Here is an 18,427-nt window from a genome sequence, read left to right as displayed (position 1 = left end):
AAGTTAAGCTACTTATGCCATAATACTACCAGTCCAAGTGCACAAAGTACCAGCCAAAATATAGATCGACCACAAGGAAAAAAACCTTGGGAGGACAAGTCCCCGCGCAGCTTTCCCTTCTTCCCCCCACCTCGGGCCATAAGGAAGCATTGTCAACTCTCCCCCCCCCCCCCTACTCGCGGGGGTACTTTGCACAGGACTCGAGGGTCTGCGCAGGTTGTTTTGCTTGTGGTTCCACTATACCACCATGTGGTTATGGCTGTCGAGAGCTCAACCCACGACTCTGCCACCAACAGTCTTGAGTTTGAGATAAAGGTGTTGGCAGAGAGGTGAAAGGGGGTTCTTTCTCAGTCTTTGTTTTCACATCCACACCCTGTTCAACATCCCCATTTGCCATGCCACCAATAATAGCACCAATTAACAGTAAATCAAACACGAGGAGAATTTAACTAGTACAGATTGCGATAAAGTGACCTACGCCTCCATTTTCAGTGGTGTAATACATGTCCAAAATGTAATCCAGTCCAGATTAGCCTGTTTGTAATATAACTATACTTACTTGACTACAATTCATTCTCAACCTAATGCAAAATAAAATAAATCCATTCATTCATTCATTCATTCATTCATTCATTGTCAACCAGTTACGAGTGATTTCTTTTTTTCTTACTCTTGTACTAATGTTATACTTTTTTTCTGATTCTGTTACTGCCTCATTTCATTATCTATATTTTGATTATACCAGCGCTTGAAGCGGAACATGTTAACTGGGGGGATGATTGGTCGAGCCTTGGAGTTAGCTGGAAGGATTCTCTGATGTTTTAACGTGGTGACAATGAGAAAGCTGGGAAGATGCTTTGCAATTCCTAATTTTCCAGCTGGAAAGATATCATACCCTTCAGACACCCCCTCACTTCGAGCACTGGATTACATACTATTGGGGGAATAATGTATAAGAGAACTATTAATATTACACTTTTATGTGTGTAAAAACAATACTGTAAAAATAACATCGCACCCCTCACAGTAAGCTCTGCACCCATAGATTTTTGATCCTGGTGCCATCCATGGGATGAATCCTGGGCTAGGTGTATCTGTATATTTGTACCTTCATCAGTTCCATGTAATTACCATCTCCATTGTTGTGATTAAGCTGATGAGGCAGAAAAATAACGTATTTAATCTTACCAAAGACATTCAGCCTGTAGTTTGCGGACACAACCACCAGGCCTTCAGCTGCCAAGTCCTGTGCCGGAAACTGAGTTGTTGATCCAGTGCTAAATCCCTCACCTTCAAAGAATATAACCACAGGCAGCAATACAGGATGGTAGGTGATGGCCATCTACATAAAAGAAAAAAAAATAACAATGAGTTCTCTTTACAGAACAGTCTACGTCTGTACAACCAAATTAACTTTTTTTACTGCTGTTGTAATTGTAGTAATGGAAGTGTGTGTTCTATTTAGATTCACAGTAAATACTGCATTCACACTTGTGATATCACAAATACAGTTATTCATTAAAAATTTAAGTAACAAGTTGGCAAACAATACTTTGTAACAATTTTTCCTCATCCTGTTTGTATTGCGTTTAAGAATTTGGTCTTTAAATTGTATAATTATATGACAACATTGAAAAATGCTCTGATTCACTGACACAACTTGATTAATCTAGTGGTTTATTCAGAATTTTAAATCTAGCATGTTAACTTCAAAATGGCCATAAGTAACATCTTAGGTGAGTGTTGAGTAATATAATAATATCATTTTGTCCTCAGTTGACCATCGTCAATATCTTACGTGTTCATAAATAAATAAAGAAATATGAGATTTGTTATTCTCTGTAAAGGGATACACAGGTGATTAATTTTTCATAACAAAATCACCATGTTCTGTGCACTTACTTGTGGTTTCCATACATTGAGTCTAAGGCAGTCTTCATCAGTTTCTGAAGGACCCATGTCTAGTTGTGGACAGGCAGGTCCAAAATCACGAGCGTAATATGTTCCATTGATAGTGTAGAGTCGTTCAGGTGGCTAAAAAAATAATTATTTAATTAGGCTTAGGTTTTTACGTCTTACATTGAAATAACACATATTCTAACATAAATATAGAAGCAATATGGAGGTGTCCAGGAGGGGGAATAGTCCTCAAAGTTAAGGGAACATAGAAAGTAATGAACTATTTCCAGAAAATCATCAGAATGTATGGGTAACAACTTGTAATGCAGGTACTTTTATTGTATATTTCAAAAGAATGAAGAACATTGTGCTTGTTACAAGTAAATATTTTGCTGCATTTAATTTTTCAAATGTAAGGATTTAACTTTACATTTTGTTTCCTCTACTTTTCATAATTAAATACATGAAGTTTATTATAATTTAAATAAAATGTATGTTAATTCCAGTCTTCAGCAAAGAAAAGACCAGCATACTTGTAGTTCAATAATGTAACATGTTCTATGAGTTATATCTTAGCTAGAATAAGGTAACTAAAATTTACTTGTCATTACCGTCTTAAAGTAGGGTTACCAGAACTGAGTTACGTTAAAAAAAAAGTTAACTTTTTTGAACAAAGACTGGCAACAGAGTATACTTACTGCAAATCTAAGATGGCCAATTGGTGGTTCGACATAAGGAATTCCTAAGAACGCGCTAACTGCTATTCGGGCATCTGTTAACATGTGGTTCTGGAAAGAGAAAGAGGGAAAATAATTACATGTTCTTGGATTTAGTGTAAAAATGTGTCAAATCTTATAATTCACCACGCAGAGTGAGTTTGTAATTCATAACCAGCTAATATTTTTGCAAGTGATTATAAAATGCCATGGGTGCTGCCATAATTCTTTTGTAGATATCAGGCCATTGATATTAAATTTATTATTATTATTAAATAATAATAATAACGTAAATATTTTGTCAAACTACTATTATCATAACCTTGGGGAGACTCTATTTACTCGAAATACCAGATTAATGAATATCCAGTGGATAGTGGAACTTTCAGAAATAAAGGTAACCCTTTTTACCACTTACTGGATATGATAAACCATTGATACTTTGATACGCAAAACAATAGTTTGATCCATCCAGTTTTGTAAATATAATGAACGTCACACTATTGGCACATCAGAAATGAAAAGAAACAATAGAAACTTTTATTACTCTTAGGTAATAATATGAAATATATTAGATACATGTATAACTTTCATGTATATGTTTTACACATAAGCAACATGGAGCGATATAAAATAGAAAATACATATGCAACAAGCTAACACTAAATCGTGTACGCATTCAAAGCTTATTCAATACAAATATACAACACATATTATTTAATTACATTACATTACAGAAAACAAGTAGAATGCGAGCGAAGCGAGCAAGAAAATATTTAGATCTAATGTTTTGCAATTGAAAACAATATTGATTTAATAGGGCGCAAATAATTTCACTGCACGCCATGGCATTCTCTCTTTTAGATCATTCGGCGCCCATGGCCGACTCCCGCCGCCCCTAGCTACAGCTCTGAACTTGACGAAAACGAGAGAAGCAGATAATGCGAGCGAAGCAAGCAAGAAAATTTTACAAAATGAATTTTTATTTGCATAAAATTTGAAATCGAAGGGGTAATTGCTCCTCTGTGCCCCCCCTGGAGGTGCCCTTGGCCGTCAATGTTTGTCCACCCTTACTACCCTAGAATTGACTTCCATCGAAGGTTGGTGTGGGGGGGGGGTGACCACCTGCCCCCTGTGGTTGCGTCACTGTATAATATAGACATATTTAAGCAATACAGGGTGATTCTAAAGGTATAGTACAAACGAAAACCACAGATACCTCCCATGAAATAGAGACGAAAATTCCCCTTCCACTTTGCCGAGAGATGCCTCCGTGAGGAGCTAGACAACGCCGAAAAGGTGTGAAAATGAACTTCACACCTCTGTACAGCCAGTACCAGTGAAGATAGAAAGGTGGAACAAACGAAGTCAAAAGGAACACCAAAGTCGCCCATCCGAAAAACACTAGGCGGCAGCTGCGCAACGCATGCGCATGGGGTTCCACAAAGGAAATAGGAGTGTCCCGCAAGACAAGTGAAGGGAAAGGGTAGCGATCGACAACGGTAGGGACAAAAGAAGCAATGAAGCATGAAGTAACAATTGCACCGCGGGAAACAAACACCATGACTGAAGCAGTGCAGTCGAGAAAAGTAGTGCGGGGTTGCAGAACCACGGGAGGACGACGTAGGATGTAAAAACACACCGAGAGTGCAAGCAAAGTGGTCCGTGACACTCGACAGGCAACAGACGCGTACATGGTTCCGGGCAGAAATGGCGGCGCTGGCGGTGCAGAGCATGGGGAGTGGGGAGATACCGCAGCAAGAACAAAGCACGGTGCAACAAAAGAGAAAGAGGACCGGACGGGGAATGGTACCTGCCAAGGAGACAACAAATGCGGGACGAGGGATTCCCCGTAGCAGCACCGAGGGGATGTCACACAGAGGTCGTGCGCCAGCAGGACAAACACAGCAACTACGGGCACAGGAGGTTATTGCTAATGAAAGGTGCACGTACAGATAGGACCACGTATCCCGTACTGACGTTGTAACAAACGTCGTGATGGGGCCCAATCAGCCTCTTAGAAATGAAGCCGGAGGCACCTCGCTGGGTGGGAGGGGGCGAAAGGCTGCTGGAGTGTCGTACGGACCCCACCACTCCGTACGGTGGACGACACTAATGGACGAGGTCGGAATGTTTCCATCCCGATCACCAGGTCCACCGTTCCCAGACCTGACGCGGCTGCTTGCTTCCGAGCGCAACCCCAGCCGAACAACTCGAGTCCCTCCTCGGCCGCAGCCTTCCGCTCCGAAACCAAGCGTGGCCTCACACCACCGCAGCCGCACACTGCCGCGTGGGTGTGAGACCGGGCCGAGCAAGGCTGGACAGATAAACTGCGTGGGACAATCGTGTAATGAAGCTACGTGGGGGTATGCACGTCTGTTCAACTGCTGGGTTACCCCACATTGGTGTACACAAACACCACACGATCGTACGTAGTGATCCCCGTCGGCTTGAGCAAGACGGACGAAGTACGTGTTATGGGTGAATGGGGCAAGAATGAAGGACGCTACATGTGTTCCACAATAACAAGGCCCCAGAGTACATGGCCCCACCTGACGGCAGTGGTCAGGTAGTGAAGAGCACAGGCACGGGTGGCTCAGGAACGTCAGCTGATTGTACCACAGCGCCGTGCGGACGTGTGGGCTGATTGGAAGTGCTGAGTCAGGGAGCGTGTCAGTGAAAGAGCCGGTGCGATGGTGGTGTGCTTGACGTACGACAATTGAGTACGTTGTTTCGAAGCCGTTGTGACCAGTGTGTGTGTGTGTGCCACCTGTGCACTGCAGTACAGTATTCCATAATTGGCACTATCCTCACCGTACCATGGAACGCTACACATTTGTAGAACTGAGGGACATGCATTTTGTCTACTGCCTTGCAGATGGCAATGGCCGAGCAGCTGCACGCCTTTATCGCGGACGGTATCCGGAGAGGCGACAACCCGACAGCAGGTTGTTTTCGAACGTGCACCGTACCCTTGGTGAATCGGGTGTGTTACGTGCAGGCCATCATGTCGGTCACCCAAGACATGTGCGCACCGCGGCGGTCGAGGAGGACGTACTTGCTCGCGTGGACGACACACCGTCCACTAGCACCCGTACCATTGCACGTGCAGTGGGAGTAGCACAGTCGACAGTGTGGCGTGTCCTTCATGATGATCTGGACAGCGAGTCCACGCGTTGCATGCTGGGGATTACCCACGACGTGTGGAATTCTGTCAACGACTGTTGCAGTTTTGTACCGACGATCCCCGTTTTTTGCGCCATGTGCTTTTCACGGACGAGGCAACATTCACCCGTGAGGGCATCTTCAATTGCCGAAACAGCCATGTATGGGATTATGAAAATCCACATGCAGCAGTCGAGGTGCACCATCAGACCCAGTTTGCAGTGAATATCTGGGCAGGTATCATCGATGAACAGATTATCGGTCCATACCTGCTGCCACCACGTTTAAATGGCCGCCTCTATCGCACCTTTCTTGCATCAGTCCTTCCAGAGCTGCTAGAAAATGTACCCCTCAACGTGCGACATCGTATGTGGTTTCAATTGGATGGAGCGCCTGCACATTTTGATGGCACAGTGCGAACCCTTTTGCACCGTACCTACCCACAGCGCTGGATCGGCAGAGAGGGCCCCGTCCCCTGGCCCGCCCGTTCGCCTGACCTCACACCAATGGATTTCTTCTTGTGGGGCCATGTGAAAACACTCGTCTATGAGACCCCGGTGCCTGACAAGGAAACATTGGTAGCGCGGATACTTGCAGCATCGGCCGAGGTGTGTACCATGCCAGGGATTTTTGATAGGGTTCGCCAGAATTTCCTGCGACGCTGCAATGCCTGCATTGAATGTGGTGGTCGTCAATTTGAGCAACTTTTGTAACAACGTCAGTCCGGGGTACGACTACGTACTACGTACTATTCCTATCTGTAAGTGCACCTTTGCGTGGCAATAAACCTCCTGTGCCCGTAGTTGCTGTGTTTGTCCTGCTGGCGCACGACCTCTGTGTGACACCCCCTCGGTGCTGCTACGGAGAATCCCTCGTCCCGCATTTGTTGTCTCCTTGACAGGTACCATTCCCCGTCAGGTCCTCTTTCTCTTTTGTTGAACCGTGCTTTGTTCTTGCTGCGGTGTCTCCCCACTGTGTTTGGGGACTCCCCACGCGCTGCATGTGTTTGTTTCCCGCTGTGCAATTGTTACTTCATGCTTCATTGCTTCTTTTGTCCCTACCGTTGTCGATCGCTACCCTTTCCCTTTACTTGTCTTGCGGGACACTCCTATTTCCTTTGTGGAACCCCATGCGCATGCGTTGCGCAGCTGCCGCCTAGTGTTTTTCGGATGGGCGACTTTGGTGTTCCTTTTGACTTCGTTTGTTCCGCCTTTCTATCTTCACTGGTACTGGCTGTACAGAGGTGTGAAGTTCATTTTCACACGTTTTCGGCGTTGTCTAGCTCCTCACGGAGGCATCTCTCGGCAAAGTGGAAGGGGAACTTTCGTCTCTATTTCATGGGAGGTATCTGTGGTTTTCGTTTGTACTATACCTTTAGAATCACCCTGTATATGTTTACTTTAGATACTTTAGGCTCACTGCCATTGTTAGTCAACCTTATTCTGCACAGTTTGTCTGCTCGATTAACCTTGTACTAATGCGAATACCACGCTCCCCTCCATCCAAACAGATTCTCAAGGCATAAGAGGTGGTGTTTATTTCAACCCTATCGCCGCGATCACCCACAGGTAGGTAGAAAAACTATACATAATAACAAAAACTAAAAATCAATAACAAGTCAATCAAACGATACGATAACCCACCCCCATATTTGTGTGAAGATATATAGAATTGGTATTAAATTTTGTCCCTCAAAAATTCCCAGGATGCAAAAGCGTCATGAAACCACCCTGTGGGCATCCCTACTTCAGTGTGCTCCAGAGTCTGGTACCACTCGCTTCCGGAGTCCCTATAGGTCAGTGAATTCTTCGATGGTGAGCGTCCTTCTCCGTAACTGTGGTTGGGCATTAATGGCAACAAAGCAGCTGCAGCTGCTGCCAAAGTCTTCCGAAGTGCTTTCCACCTTATATAGGCCAGGCACCTTGAAAATGTGATTTGGCAGGATGGGTTGATTGATTGAGTTGTTGTTATAAGTCCACTTTATGCACAGTAAGGCTAATCGGGACTGGACCTTCAGTTTAAACTGGGATCCGAACCACTATGTGCCTCCACCGGGAATCGAACCCGGAACCCCTTGATTACAAGGCGACTACGCTACCACTGCGCCATCGGGGAGGCCCATTTGGCAGGATGGGGTAACAGGGAACAAGCTCCACACTGTCGATCACATCATTGGTGCATGACGTTCTCACACCGTCCTTCCCGCAGAGAAGGGATAATATTAAGTCGGCTTCTCATTGGACATGGCCTTCCCACCCATATAGTTCTGATCTGCAATAGTTGAACCTCCGCTCTACAGTGTATTTAATGTTATTTTAAATGTTCGACACATTCTTATGGAATGCGCTGTTTTTAATATCCTGAATGTTTTCTTCTTCCCGACACCTTATCGTCCATGTTGGGAAGAGATGACAATGTTTAACCAATTATTTAAATTTCTGAGAACCACGGATCGTTTACACTGTCTCTAGGTAATATCTTAGTTCCTACTTATCTTTTATACCACAATATTCTCATACTTTTTTTTTTTTGTAACTTTCATAGACATAACTTTGGGAAGCAGAATCTAACTTGGAGTTTAACTTGGGGGAGGGGGCAGAATTAAAAAGTTTTCAAGCCTATAAAAGTACATCCAAGACTATTTTAATAATTAACGGTTACAATTTGTGAAAGTTCGGCCCCCCAGTCCCTTGTTTTTTCCGGCCCTCTGGATTACTTCCTGTCTTAATCCTTCAAATCTCTCCTTTCACCTTACCCTGGGTGCCAAGCGAGCAGATTATAATACGAAAGGGGGGTTTCACATAACAATTTATATTTTTTAGTCCCTGGTTCGTTTACACATGTACAGCAAGTGAATATACAACTGGTTTAAAATGGACAGTACCGTAGTTCTTGGAGGTGGGTGGTGTTTTTAAGTCCACTTTATGCACAGTAAGGCTAATCGGGACTGGACCTACAGTTTAAAGTGGGATCCGAACCACTTGTGCCTCCACCTGGTATCGAACCCGGGACCCCTTCATTACAAGGCAATGACGCTACCACTGCGCCATGGGGGAGGCCCGTAGTTCTTGGAATCATAACATTTCTAGCAGGATATATTGGTTTATTATACGTTGTTATATATCTACATATTTACATACTGCTTCCACGTGTGCATTTACATAATCAACAACTTTCCTTAATTCAACATAATTGCGCACCTATGGCTTACACCATCGGCACTTCCTTTACCGCAGAGTTAGCATAACTATCTCTGCGGGCCTACCCTCAGCTTAGATGATATTCCGTTCATACAAATACGTTTCCTTACGCCTTCACTCTTTCTTTTGGGCATCAATTATTCAATACGGAAATATCCACATATTCAAAGCTGTTTCTAAAAGGGGACTTGGGACAGCAACAGGGGTTGGCTTACACCAAATGCTACATTATAATATCCAGTCTAGCCACCAAAAGTGGACTAAACTTGAGGAGACGTTCCTCGCCGTCGATCAATGGGGAAACACTGTTTTTTGCTAAAGCCCACTGGCCTTTTTTATAGTCGGGATAAACGTCCGTGGACGTGGACCCCGTAGCGTTGGAAAATTCCACTGCCAACGGTCTTTTGTAAGACAGCTAGCTCCCCCAACCGGGGAGATAAAAAAGGGGGAATCTAATATCCAGCAAAGCACAATCCAATAAGCATATACACTTACATGCAATAATAACATAAAAGTACACTCATGGAAACATAGTACTTAACCCTACACCTTGTAGCTGGCCAGCAATTAATTATTACAATATACCTACAATATACCAAAACTAGTAATGGTCAATCCGACCATTACAAATTTCAAAATCGTAACAATTTTGTTATTTTACTCTCTCAGGTTTAAGGAGGTTAACAAAAGTACCATTACGTGTATATTTTCATAAACCTGAACATTTGGATGGGAGGGGAGTAGTGTCCCCCTTGCGCCCGCCACGTTAGACCTATGCTCAAATACATTTATATTTCCACATAGACTTAAAACATTTCAAAGCGTTGGTGTTACAACGTGCCAGCACACATAAGTTTCCACTACATGTTTTCACTGTAATACAAGGTGGCGCAAATTCAGTTCACCAAAACGGTCACAATCACGCTACGTCACCATTCCTCACAAAGCGAAATTGCAAGGCAACCCCAACCTATCAGTGATCACGAAATGTCATTTCGATCATTATTTCTTCATTCCGTCATTAGTTCCATGGGTCAACCGACTTATGCCCCACCCTGTACTTCTACAATTCGGACTTTACACTCTATTATAACTTCATACATTGAAATGTAACGCATTCCAGCTACTGCTACAATTCATGAATGAGAAACAACCTTTTGATAAAGCTTTGTGTTCTTCAGAATACTCGTGGCAAAGGCAATTTAGCCTCTATTATTGTTCCTTAGATATCTAGATTTGCCCAAGGCGTACGGTTTAAGCATTTTGGCTATAAGTTGCCCTGAAGTAGATGAACAACATCTCCAAAGATCATTTCTTTAGTAATTGCTTCCGGATCATATCCTAATTCCAGCCTACTACGTATTGTAAATGGAAATTAGCGTAGTCTTCCGCATTTCAAATCCGAGAGTTTAATTACGAATTTCCGGTGAAATTACACAGCTTCTGGCCGTGTTTTGAATCCTTACGTAACCGACACCCCATTCTATGTCCAGGATTCTGGTCATCCTACAAAATGTCGTGTTGAAAACTCTCATAGTATAAACCAAGGATTCCTAACCTTTTTACGTTCCCGGCACCCTTAGGAATGAGATTAAAACTTGGGGCACTCTTGTTATAAGTGGAACCACAAGTAAAACGACCTGCGCAGACCCACGACTCCTGTGCACCGTACTCCCGGGAGGGGGAGAGTGGACCATGCTTCCTTATGGCCCGAGCTGAACGGAAGAAGGGAAAGCTGCGCGGGAACTTTTCGTCCAAGGTTTTCTTCCTTGTGGTCGCTCCTTTTATTTTCCAATTTTTAATCTTAAATCGAAGTGGAATAGTATGGTATTTTGACCAAGTTAAACAGGGTGTCTACCAGTCAAGAATGTTAAGGAAGTCAAGAAAAAGTCAAGAAATCAACCAATAGGTCAAGAAAGTCAAGAAATTATACTTCTGGTCAAGAATTTTTGCTACTTTTTATAGAGTATATTGAGATTTGATAAAAATTGAATATTTGGAAATCTAAAATTGTATTGAACTGTGGTTAAGATTTTTTCACTTTCTTTCTGAAGAATTACATTCTTGTGTGCGTGAAGTTTTGTAAAAATATTAAAGTTATGTAGCCATTCATCATCTAGGATGAAGTCTGAAGCATTAATTTTTACATGCATTAATAATAATTAAATCAAGTCTAAATCTCTTGTTATTAAATTTCAGCTTCAGTTTTGATCTTAACGGCCTTGCGGTAGGAGTTTTTCATTGAAAAATAATATATATTTTCTTTATTTCCAACTGTACCTACGTAGGAGACGATTAAATAAATGTTAAGAGAAAGGGGAATAAAATGGTCAAGAAAAAGGAATAAAAGGTCAAGAAATAGCCAAGAATTTTTGATTTTTTTTTTGGTAGACACCCTGTTAAATTTATTGTCAAATAAATACCTACTCCAGTACTAATGTTATTCATTTATTGAAAGATAACAGAAGGAACAAACATCAGAATAGAATGAAGTTTACTACGATGGAAATCACTCAAAAGAGTTTTGTTTTATTAATGTGAGGCTTGCGATTGGTGCTTAGAGCACAAATGTCTGATTTCATCCTCATCCTCAATGTTATGCAGTTTATTTCTTGCTTTGGATTTTATTGTCGCCATACCAGTGAAGGCTTGCTCTCACAAAATATGAAGTTGAAAAGGGCAAAAGTGTGTCCATTGTTTTGTAATTCGACTTAATATTTCTTTTGTCTACTTCCTAATCATATTTTTCTTTTCGTTTCTTTTCGTTTATCCCTAAAATATATCGCGGCACCCCTAGGCCGATCTCGCGGCATCCAGGTTGGGAATCACTGGTTTAAACCATTCTACGACGTAGTTTTAAATTAAATTTACATCATATTGAGATCAATTGGTAATTGTATCTGTGTGTTAATGTCGATAAATCAATGCATTATTAATTTAATTATTGGGAGTTATTTATCTGAACCGTATCAATACACGTGACAGTCTAATACCATATGTATTCTTCAAGTCAACGTGGCCATCAGCATTGATTTCTTGCTGTTATACCCGGGGGAGCGGTTATTGTATATATGTTTTTTTTTAAAATCTCTCATCACTTGTGATCCAACATCCCCCTCCCCCCACCGCGACAGACACTAGTGTACGCAGGATTTTTTTTCCGGAAAGGGCTGGAGTTGTAAATGTGGATGTTACATAGCTATGTTCAAGCGGGGGCGGAATACACCATAAGATACTTCATAATTACTATTTCTATTCCTCATTTTAAAAATTGTTCAAAGACAAACATGTTAATCGGGGGGGGGGGTCATTTAAAGAGGTTTGTGTGTATATTTTATAAATTATATCTCTTGAAAATCTTCCATGGAAAGAAGGGCCGAGTAACACCTTGTATCTTTTCCCTCTGATCTTACCTCTGCCGATGTAAATTTCTCCGTCCAATATTCGGATTTTGTTATCTTTAATAATAATAATAATAATAATAATAATAATAATAATAATAATAATAATAATAATAATAATAATAAAAACAAAAACTAGCCTACCCCTCGCTAGGGACCTAAATTGAAGGACGAATTTAAGGGGAGGGGTCCAGGGGATCCGGACCCCCCTCCCCCCAAAAAGGAACGTAGTATTAAAATGAAATAATCAAGATATAATTATTTTCACATTTGTTCTACAATCGATGCTGACAAGGATTAGATAAAGAACATAGAACTTTGATGGACAGTACCAAAGAAGAATTAGGGATGTTACTACTTATATTAACATGCATAAAATGTTAATCAGGAACTGTACTTTCGTGAACTGGATGGAAGATCCTTTTTTGTTATTCAATAAATATTCAATACGTTATCTATTTGATATTAATTTCCTTGCCAGGGCAATAGTTTCATGCAAATTTTGGCGTTCTTAGCTACACTTAAGCTAGATAATGAATACATGTTCTTATATCTCTATTCTCATACCGTGTTTTTACCTATTCATCTATTAATAACAATACAATATTGATTAATTTACATATTTTAATTAATATAATTTAATTTTATTATTATTATTCCTGAGACACTTGGTTCGGACCCCCCCCCCGAAATATATTCCTAGATACGTGCCTGGGCCTTATTACCATCCTGGCCTGTGCTACTTTGCCACATGCTAAAAACATACACTTCACTTGTCTTCCCCTTCTTCCAAAGCTTAACTGCTTGTTGAGTTCGAGGGGAAATCCCTGTAGTGGCGTCCAGCGTCCTTGTGACATTGTAACAGTAGTCTAATATGGGTCAGAAGAGCTCGAGGATAACGCTTTTGAACGACCTTGAGATCACTAAGTGTGAATATCCGCAGGACACGAAGGTTCCAAAACAATGCAACATCGCTGGCGCAGGACGGCAGGTTTGTTACAATGCGAAAAAAACCCACTTCTACGCTCTTTTCCTTTATTGGTATCTTATCTACGCAAACATAAAACTTCACGGACAAGATGTGAGCATGGCTGTTTTTCTGTAAAAGGGTGAGGGGAGGGCAGGCGATTGGTTTTTGATTGATTTATTGATCGAATTAAGTTATGTTACGTCACTTTTCATCCACTTTTGCCTAATCGCGACGGTGGGGATGAGATGAGTGATATGAAATTGACGAAGGGACACTCGTAAATAGGGAACGGATTTTAAGGTGCAAAATTATGGTCGGAAAAGAGAAAGAAAAGGTTCTGAAAATGAGTTCAAAAAGGTGCAAGAAAGAAAAGGTGCTGATAAAATGCCATTATTCAGGTCTAAACCAGTTACATAAACATTCTCTATTCAACACTGTAGCAAATAACATAATTAGTAATTAGATTGCATATTCGGAATAGGTTTTGTTGAAGTTTATGTTTTCTCTCGCGGGTTTTGCTACATTATCTTGAACTATTGGGGCTGCAATGATTATATTACACCATTTTATAGCTATCGTTCTGTTCTACAAGATGAGACTATAGGATTTTATGTGGCTGCTCAAGAAGAGTGAAAATCATTTATTTTTCTGTCCATTTTTTTTAACAAAACAGGAAGGAAAAAAGTGCTGGAGCATCAAAGAGGGGTAATAAGGGGATAAATGTACTAATCTCACGAAAAGGTGCAACAAAGTGTGTTTATTGTATTTGATTTCATGTCCTAAAATGCGATCGGTATGAAAACGGATACATTTTTTGAAAGGTGCTGCACCTTAAAATCCGTTCCCTACTCATAAAGAACACCCATGACCAGGCCGAGGCTGGTATCCTGGACTCCTGACATCGTAGAGCGCTGTGCTAATCACACCATGCCACTGGTAAAACTTGAATAGTTGAAAGATCAACAATAATTATTACGCCGATATATGTAACACAGATTTCTCAAATAAGTTTATTGAAGTAACTGTTCAAATATGAACACCACATATTATTAACCTGTGTGGAAAACACATCATCGTAAAATAATTTAGGGACATTCCATGTCATTCTCAATTTTTGCAATTAAATAAAATGCTCTAACTTTGATCGATTGATTGAGTTTGTGTTTTAAGTCCACTTTATGCACAGCAAGGCTAATCGGGACTGGACCTACAGTTTAAAGTGGGATCCGAACAACTATGTGCCTCCACCGGTGCTGTAACTTCACCCTATCTTGGATAAAAATTCAACTGTTGTACATAATTAAGTTATAACACCATTAAGCCTTGTTTCCATGATATGAAAAACTCAAAATGCTGACCAAGGCAGAAATTTATTTTATTATAAAACATAAACTAAACGTAACGTTTCAACCTTCTAGCAAGGTCTTCAATCAAACATTTGTACTTGGTGCAGAGTCTGAAGAAGACCTTGCTAGAAGGTTGAAACGTTACGTTTAGTTTATGTTTTATAATAAAATAAATTTCTGCCTTGGTCAGCATATTGAGTTTTTCATAATTATGTTAGAATGTATGAGGTATTTTACACATTGTTCGTTTATTTTAACTTTTTGATTTACTTTTGTTTTGTATTGTGTCCAACCCGTGTCACAAAGAGACAATTAATTTCTCCTGTAATTGACTGTTACGTTTTCCCTTCAACTCCACTAGAATATTCAAAGGTCATTGTCCTAAATAATTTATTTTTCATAATTTGGAAATTCACAGAAATTAAAATAAGTTACTTATTAAGTAAAAAGCCAGTTCTTTCTGTTCCACTCGTGACACAAAATTGTTCACTTGTTTCATAATTCGTTGAACAGAAACTGCAAGAAAAATATTGCTTAACTATCAGGAAAATTGTTACTTTAATGTAAAAAAAAGTAGTCTTGGCTATACACATGACAATGGAATTTTCCTTTAGTTTGACGAAACCTTCATAAGTGATGCTGAAACGCTGCTTCTATGAACATTGTTAATTTGGATTGAATTTTGTATTAGTGCAATTCATAATAATTCATTCCGTCCTTCCAGTTAGGCTAGTTGCAGGAATTCGCAATTTCGTTTCAGGAAGAATTGCAGTTGGGTGACTATTGTAAAGCGAATGTGCGTGGACAAAGGAACATTTATTGTTAACAGCATCAAACAGGAAATTCTGTATGCAGAAAGGGTGTGTGTCATGTCCGGAATTTGTTCGGCCTCTCGTGGAGCAAGCAAATATATCTTGCACAGTTCACACACACAAACGTCCATTCCACCACACCCAATCAAACAAACAACCGCTGCTTGTTACGAATTTAAATATACCTCTATGGTATCGGCAGTCTAAAGCATGACACGGTTTTAAACAGCTATTTCTACTCGATATTCGTTAACAGTTTCGTCCTGTTTTCGGTATCATTTAGTGGTTTTACTTTCGTTTCTTATGTTTTCCGCGATTTGGGGGGCTAAAGGTAACAGCACTTGTTGCAAACACGTCTTGGGAAGAATGAAGGCAAGTTCATCAGCAGCCTTCCCTGGATATGAGCGGTTTATTGCATCTGCTTACGCTTTCTTGTTTTGAGTGGTTCTTGAAGCTGTGATGAGCATAGGCGTAGCTACAGGGTGTGCCGGGTGTGCCTAGGCACACCCTAATGGGCTGCTTTATCAAAGATAATTAAAAACAGATATTTCAATAAGAGAGAAAATAATCGGCAGTTTGTAAGAAGTTGAAAATGTCATTACTTGGTACAAACGTGTGCATTATGGCTGGTGAAACGAGTGTGTATAGTTTTTCGATTTTTTTATGTCATTGGACAAAGAAGATATTTACTGCATTCTACTCTGTACAACAGCGCTTTTCTTCTATACCTGTCACAAGCTGCACGTGTGAGAGAGAGCTTTCTCCAAGCTTACCCAAGTTAAAACTAAATTAAGAGCAACTCAGAAGCAGGAAGCCCTGCTCTTGCTATTTGTGGAACAGGAAAAACTTAGTCTATTGATGTAAATGAAGTTTTTGATGAATTGTACCTTTTGACAGACGTCTCTTGTTATAGATGACGTGTATTTTGATGTATTTGTTTGTAACATTTATGAACATTTTGTGTGTGTGTAATTTCTATGCAATTTAATTTTTTTCCAACACTGTCATTTAGTGAATTTATATTCCTTTACAAACATCAGTGCAGTTAAAGAGCCAAGTGATTGTGCTGCAAAATGTGCTATTAAAAAGGTACAAGACCTCATATTTTTTGTGCACACCAAAATATAAAGTTCTAGCTACGCCTATGGTGATGAAGCAATGTAAGGTTTTGAGAAGTTAGTAATATTCTGAGTACACAAATATTCATAACCATTTTACGTGTTCTCTTTAATTACTTTTAAAATTAGAGTTCCTTAAGGTCATTGATTTGTCCTGGAATTTTCATTCTTCTCATACAAGTTTCGGCGTGTACTACAGCAGACGTTCAATGCGTTGTAAAATCGTCTTCTGCTACGCACCACGAGACAACATTGTTGCCATAAGCCTCAGGAACAGTTTGTGTACAGTGGGATCCACTAGTATTGCTCGGTAAATTGTCCATGACTATTTTCATTAACTTTTCTCTTGCATCCTATATGTTTTTAAGCGATGTATTTTTAAGTATGCTGGAGCAGAAGTTGTCAACAGCTTGTTTTGAGTTTTCTTTTAATTCTTGAAGCTCTTATTTGGTCAAATAAAGTGCACGAGCATGGTGATGGACAATTTGCACTGTATTACTTATGGATCCTACTGTACAGTCAGATGCGAGGACCCTAAACTGCCCCTTCCCCCGATGGTTGTAGGAGGGGGAGAAAACTTAACATCACGCCCATGGGAGTATTATTTTACTTGTTCTCTTGGGAATACCAAACTTCCGATGGCGTAGGAAAACACATGAACGAATAGAGGACACGTGGAAGATTTGATTTGTCGTCGGAAAAGTCGAAACTCCCATTTGATTAGCCGTAACTTGAAGTCGCGCTATCTTTATTCCATAAGGAATGCATGAGAATATGAAAATTCTTATTCAAACATTGTGTCCAGCTTAATAATCAACTTGAAAAAATCGCTTCCACTATCAACATACGGAGAAATTCATACTCTCCTGTATACAGTAGTCGGGTTTCTTTTTAGTGGCAGTGCCCATTCCGATAATATTGAAGTAAATGCACAACTGCTGCGAAACTGTCACTCTTCTGGGGATCAACAATAGGTGGGAGTTCCCTCTAGTAGGGGGTGGGTAGCATTTCCTCCATTAATTCGCACCCTCCTCCGCTTCTTGCTGGTTAGCATCTCCCACTTCTTAAGCCGGCTTTAGACGAAAGAATTTCCTTTAACATTTTCGCTAGCATAAATGTTACGTAAATGCTTCCAAAAATCTTATAACAGGTAGTACTTTACACGAAAGCATTTTATGGAACATTTCTGCTAGCTGTGTGTATTGTACATAGATGTGCACGTCGAGTTACACTGTGTGCACGGTGTTTACAATTAAAAAAGGTAAAATATTCTTCCATACGTGTACAGTAAACGTTGTAAAATATGTATTTAATCAGCGCCATTCTTCCCTACCTAAAACCATTTAATACGAAGCGATATTCCTCCCGGTTCAATAGTTATCGTAGTTTAAAAATGTGAAGTGATACATTTTCTACATCTCACGCGGCCGCCATTACAACTGCACTCGTGACCTAGAGGTCGCTTCTGATTGGTTACGCTACGAAAAATGATTCGGACCGAGCCTATCCTTGAGAAATGCCATGAAATATGCCATGGCATCTGAATGCCATAAGATTTCTCAATTTACACGGTAGCTTTTTGGTCATGGCATAAATGTTAAGGAAAAAGCTTTCGTATAAAACGGACCTTACAGCAGTTGGAGGTTCCACACATTCTTCAACTCTGGACATAAGAAACAACATTAGACGATGCTGCAAAGTTGTTAAATTTCAGAACTGGGTAAACTGCTTCCAAAACAGCTGCATGCAAAGTCCGAGGTTCGTAAAGTTCGCACAATGAAACTTCAACAGTTAAACAAT

At 40.6% G+C, this 18,427-nt stretch overlaps 1 protein-coding gene across 1 annotated transcript in view; it reads right to left on the bottom strand.

Annotated features, from left to right (window-relative positions):
* LOC145991629 (pyrethroid hydrolase Ces2a) overlaps positions 1 to 18,427 on the bottom strand; it is a 52,442-nt gene that overhangs the window by 26,699 nt on the left and 7,316 nt on the right. The window contains exons 2-4 of the mRNA XM_083127691.1: positions 2,598 to 2,687; positions 1,903 to 2,034; positions 1,189 to 1,342 (exon numbers count right to left, since the gene is read on the bottom strand). Coding sequence (XP_082983817.1) covers positions 1,189 to 1,342; positions 1,903 to 2,034; positions 2,598 to 2,687 — 376 coding nt within the window. The remainder of the gene's footprint in view (positions 1 to 1,188; positions 1,343 to 1,902; positions 2,035 to 2,597; positions 2,688 to 18,427) is intronic.

This window comes from Lepisma saccharinum, chromosome 8 (genome assembly GCF_977018435.1).
Source record: "Lepisma saccharinum chromosome 8, izLepSacc3.1, whole genome shotgun sequence".
NCBI classification, from domain to species: domain Eukaryota; kingdom Metazoa; phylum Arthropoda; class Insecta; order Zygentoma; family Lepismatidae; genus Lepisma; species Lepisma saccharinum.
Note: the sequence above shows the minus strand (reverse complement) of the source record. Positions and strands in the feature narration are given on the sequence as shown.